At 40.5% G+C, this 6,548-nt stretch overlaps 1 protein-coding gene across 1 annotated transcript; it reads right to left on the bottom strand.

Moving 5' to 3' along the window:
- Nucleotides 1-1,766: 1,766 nt before the first annotated feature.
- Nucleotides 1,767-5,650, bottom strand: klhl41a (kelch-like family member 41a). The gene is made up of 6 exons (XM_034694363.1): nucleotides 4,473-5,650; nucleotides 4,236-4,393; nucleotides 4,035-4,142; nucleotides 3,763-3,948; nucleotides 2,129-2,275; nucleotides 1,767-2,008 (listed from the first exon to the last, which is right to left on the bottom strand). Exons 1-6 carry the CDS (start codon nucleotides 5,556-5,558, stop codon nucleotides 1,897-1,899), a joined length of 1,797 nt encoding a protein of 598 aa, XP_034550254.1. The 5' UTR covers nucleotides 5,559-5,650; the 3' UTR covers nucleotides 1,767-1,896.
- Between the last annotated feature and the right edge of the window lie 898 nt (nucleotides 5,651-6,548).

The following is a 6,548-nucleotide window of genomic DNA, read 5'->3' on the forward strand; positions in this document are numbered from 1 at the left end:
TAGCCCCTCTATTGTATATATAGTGTGTGGTTTTGGATTGTCTTGCTGAAATATGCAAGGTCTTCCCTGAAAAAGGCATCGTCTCGATGGCAGCCTTTGTGCTCCAAAACTGGTATCTATAGTAACGCATTAATGGTAACTACCCAGATGTCAGGTACACATACAATACTCAGCCATGCATCCCTATACCATCACAGATACTGGCTTTTGAACTGTGTGCTGGTAACAACCTGGCAATCCTCCTCTTTAGAGCAGATGACATGGCGTCCATGATTTCCAAAAAGAATGTCAAATTGTGATTCATCACACCAAGAAGATAGTTTTTCACTTCACCTCAGTCCATCTTAAATGGGCTTGGGTGGGTTTTCTATGGTGGCCCTGAAGGGCAAAGCATAACAATATTACAGAAAACACAACATTCCTCAAAAAATAATGACATTTCACAAAACACAGTCACATTGAAGAAAACAACATTTCAATAAACATGACGACATTACAGAAAACACAACTTGTCACAAAATGGAAAGGGGCGGCTGCCTTTCAATGCAAGATCCTGAGTTAAAATTCCAGCGGGGAGATAGGGTTGAGCTTTTTAACTATGTCAACAGATTGGTGGAATGAAAAGACCAAAACAAGCATGCATTGCTAAGGAGCTCTATGGTGTTGTGGATATGACTGCTGCCTTACAGTCTGATGGTTTGGGGTTCAAATGTAAGATGGAAACAATGTTGAACTGTGCTTTTATGCAACTACAACTAATTGGTGGAATGAAAAGACAAAAACGGAAATGCTGACAGGCATCTCTGTGGTGTGATCGGTGTGATGGATAAGAACGCTGCCTTGCAATCTGATTGTTCTGGGTTCAAATCCTATGAGGGCTTCAAATGTGCGATGGAAAAGATACAATTCCTTCACAATGTGGTTGATCTTTCAACTACATCAACAAAATTGTGAAATGAAATGAACTACAAACTTAAGGTCATCCAAGCAGCCCTGTAGTGTTGAGGATAAACCAGTTACCTTTCAATCTGATGGTCCTGGGTTTAAAACCCACTATGGGCTTCTAATGTGAGATGGAAATGAAACAATGTCCATGAGCTGTGCTTTTAAACTACTACAAAAAAATGTGAAATGGAAAACCCTAAATAGGCAAGCACGACAAAGTTTTCCTGTGGTGTGGTGGGCAGGGCTGCTGCCTTTCAATGTAAGGGTCTTGAGTTTGAATCCTGGCGAGGACTTTCCCTAGGAGAGGGAAACGAAACACATTCCTCACATTGGAGTTTGAACTGTGCTTTTGAAGTAGAATATCAAGATGATGGAATGAAAAGACTTCCAGAAGAGAGCTCATTGAAGAAGCCCTGTGGTGTTGAGGATAGGCAACATGATACTATGTTTTGTTAAATGTTGTTGTGTTTTCTGTAATGGCGTCGTGTTTTCTGAAATGTTGGGTTTTGCCCTTCAGGGCCACCGTAGTTTCCTCCATGCAACGTACAGTTTTAACCTGCATTTCTGGATGCAGCGATGAGCTGTGTACACAGACAGTTTGCCTGAAGAGAAATATTACCAAATTCTTAGTTTTAAACATTATTTTCGTATGCAAACTAGTATCAGTTAACACCAATGAAACCCACATTTAAAGGGAATTCTTAACAAGTGATATGTTTTGGAGGAACCAAATCAACAACCATGTCTGGTCCAAACAACAATGACAGCTCATTTTTAGACATTGAATATTCATGACAAATCAAATCAACCAATACACAGTTTAAAATTTATTAAAACACCCAAACATGTCAAAAGAAACATTTGTTGGGTATATTAAATGAGTGGGTTAATAAAAAGAAACAAGTACATATTATTCTTTGCTACAACAGTAAACTAAAAATCTCTGTGCTGTTACAGTTTGGGCATTTTGGCTGCATTCAGCCTCATGGTCACACAAGAGGCTCCGGCTGCATATCGCATCTCACGAATCATCCCACTCCACTCTTTCTTGTCATCTTCATACCTAGTAAAGTGATAAAAAAAAATGATGTTATCATATGAGAACTTCAAGATCTTAAAAGGAAGATGGCATTGGCTGAAATCAGACAATCAACAACATAATGTGACTCAATTCAACACGTACTGCCAAATGTCGATGATTTCACTGGGTGCGCACTCTTTGTTCTCATTCTCCACCATTGCAAAGCCTCCTACAGCATACAGGTACCCTCCACAGCTCACCAGGTTCACTGAACTCCTCTCCTGAGGAAACTCTGTGAACGGTGACCACCTGCAACAAGGTACACTTAACTGCTTTGATGTCATTTATCAATGTTTGTGTTAAAAAAAAACTATGTCTGAGTTCCTGAACATTTATTTTCTATATGGATTTTAAGCACTGGTTCAGTCATGAGAAAGTAGGGGGATTCATGTGAAAAAAGTATGGTATAGTTCAATCTTAAGGGCGAGAAATGCTAGGAGTTTATTTTGGGGGTGACATGCAGCACAGGGTCATGGCAAGGAGTCTAACGAGCAACACATATGTGCATGAACTAAATCCAACAAATCAATATATGAAACAATACCCGCAACATTTGATAATATTTGGCTTAAACTCAATTTACATTGTAGTGTTGAAGCTTTAAAAAACAAATACTTCAAGCCTAAATGATATTCCATCAAAGTTAAGTAGGGGAGAACGGGGTTGGTTGGCACACTCGTTATATCTCGCCACCAGAGGGCACTGTCTCAAATTGGGGTATGGACATTTCCAGAATTAGGATCAGAGCTCACCTACATAGTCTTATCTTGAGTAAGACAGCTGAACTTGAGGTGAGAGGACTTTTTGTGTTTTTCATGTCAAATTGTAAATATTCAGCTCCTCAGTATTTTTCTTCTAGGCTTTTAAACGATGGGTTTATAACAAAACAAGTGTTACCCTTACAAAGTGTGAGGAGAAAGCTAAAGTTTAGATTTTTATTAGCTAGCTAAGTAGTTGTTAGATGGTTGTTAGCCTTGATGCTTGCAAAAAAATTCCAGTTGGGGTTGGTAGTCACATTCTCTTTGGGGTTGGTTGTCACATGTAACAACTAACCAGTATGTTGGGAAAATCATGCATGGTGAAATTAGTTGGAGTGTGCAGACCCTACATTTTCCGTCACTGTAACTCAGACAGTGACTGCATGTAGCCTAGTTGAGTAAGCCATTATTATTAGGCCTATTTGTTTTGTTCTTTATGTTGTTATATAGGCCGGCCTGAAGATGTGTTTCCTGTTCATGTTCCTTGCTCATTTTATGTTAAAATGCATTAAGTTATGTAGACCTATCACTTGTCAGTGCAATTAAACTTTCAAATTTAGTTCTGCCTTTTTGTTTTTTTTTTAAAGATTTTTCCCATTGAAATACCATTGTGACAACCAACCCCATAGTGTGTGACAACCAACCCCATAGTGTGTGACAACAAACCCTGTGATGGGGTTGGTTGTCACGATGTGTCAGAGTGTCTTTGATAGTTAATTGCCGCTTTGTTACAATGAGTTGGAAAATGAGAGGGATACACATTTCAAGCCAACACATTAAGCTTCAATTTAATGTAGGAATGACTATTGAAAGATGTTTTGATGATGAGCAATCATCAAAATAGTAAAAAGTGTGACAACCAACCCCGTTCTCCCTACAAACTAAAAACTGACACTAAAAATAATTAAGAAAATGATTGCATAAAAAAACAAAACAGCCGTACTAATACAGACTGTATAAGAAATAAAATGTGCTTACTTGTTGGTTCCGAAGTCATAGGCTTCACATGCTGCACTGAGGCCTTCTTCATTGACTCCACCTGCTACTATAATTTTCCCTTTGTGGATAACTGCACCGAACATGGACCTGGGTGTCTTCATAGCAGCCACCTCCTTCCACTCCGACCTCTTATGGTTGTATGCAAACATCTTATTGGTTGATTTACTTTAAAACAAAAGAAAAAGGCAGGTTGGCATGATTTGAAAATATTTTTTGCACTCATAAAACACAGCATGGGATTTAAGTCTTACTTGTCATCTGTTTTTCCTCCAATGCAGTACACCAGCCCGTTCTCAGAGACCACAGAGTGGCCATGGACTTTCAGGGGCAACTTTTTTGTTTCAGACCACTTCATTTTTCTAAACAGAGTGGGTAACGTTACTCAGAATATGTCACATACACACACATCAGTGCTTTCATACACCTCTAAAAGAGTGGTAGGGTGAACTTACTCAGTGTCATAGCACAGAACAGTGTCGTGAGACTCATTGGACTGTAAATCTTGTCCTGCTACAGCAAAGATGAGGTTTTCAAATTCCCCCATAGCAAACAAGCAGCGGGGGGAGGGCATGGGAGGAAGAGCAAGCCACTCAGCACCCAGACTGTCCAACTGAAAGATATGTATAATAAATGAGGAAAACAGTTTTGGTTGTACCTATACATTTGCAATACAAATGAAGTTTCCATACCTGGTAGAAGTAACACTGCAGAGTGTTTTCCTTGTTCTCTTCATCTACAAACAGTCCTCCTAACACATACAGATTGTTCTTCTTTGATACCAGGCTCACGTGGTTTCGGGGGATTTGCTCTGACATTGCAGCCAGGAAACACTCATTCTCCTGGACATCGTAGGCCACACCAGCTGTGTCATTTAACATCAGCACCATGTCTTTGGCATACATGCCATATCTGCGGTTATCATTCAGAAAGCCAGGCAACTTCCCCTCCTCTCCTTCCTCATCTTCTTTTCCCTTCTTCTTCTCTGGCAGCTTCCCAGCAAACGCCTCCTTTATCATTTTGATTTTTTTCTGAAGCTCAGGATTGGCTTTGATGAGCTCATCCTTCTCCACCTTCTCCTTGAAGTACTTCTCTGGCAGCAAACGGAAACGGATGCAGTCAAAGGCCTCCTCTAAGGATTTTGCACGCTTCTCTTTGTCCTTCCCAATCCACCTCATGAGGACCTCAAACACCACCTCCTCTTTTTCCACATTCAGCCCATCAGCTCCAATGACGGCAAAGAGTTCAGGTGGAGCAAGCTCTAAGAAATCCTCATCCTTGGCTATGGTCTCAAAGCGATCTGCAATGCAATCCCGGGCCGCCACTGCCAACCTGATGCAGTTCAGCATCAAACCCAGCCTGTAGATGGCAAGGCAGTTTGCCTTTGACAGCCTCTTCTGGAGGTAATTCACACAAACTGTGAACACTGAAGGGATCTGGAAGCGATTGGAAACAGCCAAAATGTCCTGAACATTGTTGTCGTTGATGTCAATCTCTGCTGAGTACATATAGTTTATGATCAAATCCAGAATGCTGGGGTCCAGGTTCTCTAAAACAATCTCCTTTTCCTCCACTTCCTTGCCATCAGCTGAGAAAAATATCTCCCGGAAATGAGGACTACAAGCTGCCAGAATGAGGCGATGGCAGGGGATGCTTCTGTCCCCAGCTTTGAGAACACAGTCGATCAGCTTATTCTCATTCAGGAGCTCTTTGAGTCCATCCTGCAGCAGAGTGGTCTGAAACAAACGCAGATCTTCTCTCAAACCCTGGGGATCCATTCTTCAAGGACTGGTTGGAAGCAGGTACGTGAATGAAAGAGTGTTGTAGCTGGTGAAGACAGAGAACTATAGGCAGCCAGGTCTGCAGCGGCTTCAATATAACCATGACCCTCTAAATTTAGACAAACAGCCAGTCCAGGAAGAATTCAGGTTGGCCAGATCAGGGAGCACACACAGCTGTCAGAGAGCAAACACTACTGTGGGTCTTGTCACCATAGTGACTTGTAACATTGTTGTATGGCCACACATAAATAACCTATGATCCCCTTATGTCACTTAATCTTGACTTTCTATAGGGTCCAATAGATTTTGACAAGAAAAATACAACATGAGCAAAATAACAGACTAGTATACTCTACTGTGTTCAGATATGACGTGTTTACAATAATCGTCTGTGTATTTTAGGAAGTGAATCATGATTAACTGATAGTAGTGACCACTTCATGACAGAGTGATACACTCTTTGTGCATGAGGCGTCCACAGAGGACTTATCTGACAACCAGACAGGGTCAGAGAACAGCTGCAGCCTCAGGAGGTGACTGATTGTCCTGTTTTTAGAGTTTCAAAATACTTCAGTACCCTAAGCAGTTATGTGTACAGCCTGAGATCATTGTGTTCTTTCCACATACGAATTAATTATGTATGAAACACAGCTCAAATCTGTCATATTAACAGTATTGAAATGTTAAAAAAATACTCTCTTCATTATCTATTCAATTACATTTATTAGCCTTAAAACATACAAACTGAACAAATGTCACATTCTTTTCACTTAAGTACAAAAAATATGTTTCATACAAATGTACCTACAATCAGGGGCATGTCCAGAGTGATGGCAAGGAGTGGCTGCAAGAGCCAAGGAAACCACATACGATCCCATGTTAAAATGCACATATGAACAGCAATATGTAACATTTTTACAGCCCAGTTCAAAGTATTCTGGGGTATGAAGCTCTTTCATTTATGTGTACATAAATGATTTTGTTCAT

This window comes from Notolabrus celidotus, chromosome 10, assembly GCF_009762535.1.
Source record: "Notolabrus celidotus isolate fNotCel1 chromosome 10, fNotCel1.pri, whole genome shotgun sequence".
NCBI classification, from domain to species: Eukaryota; Metazoa; Chordata; class Actinopteri; order Labriformes; family Labridae; genus Notolabrus; species Notolabrus celidotus.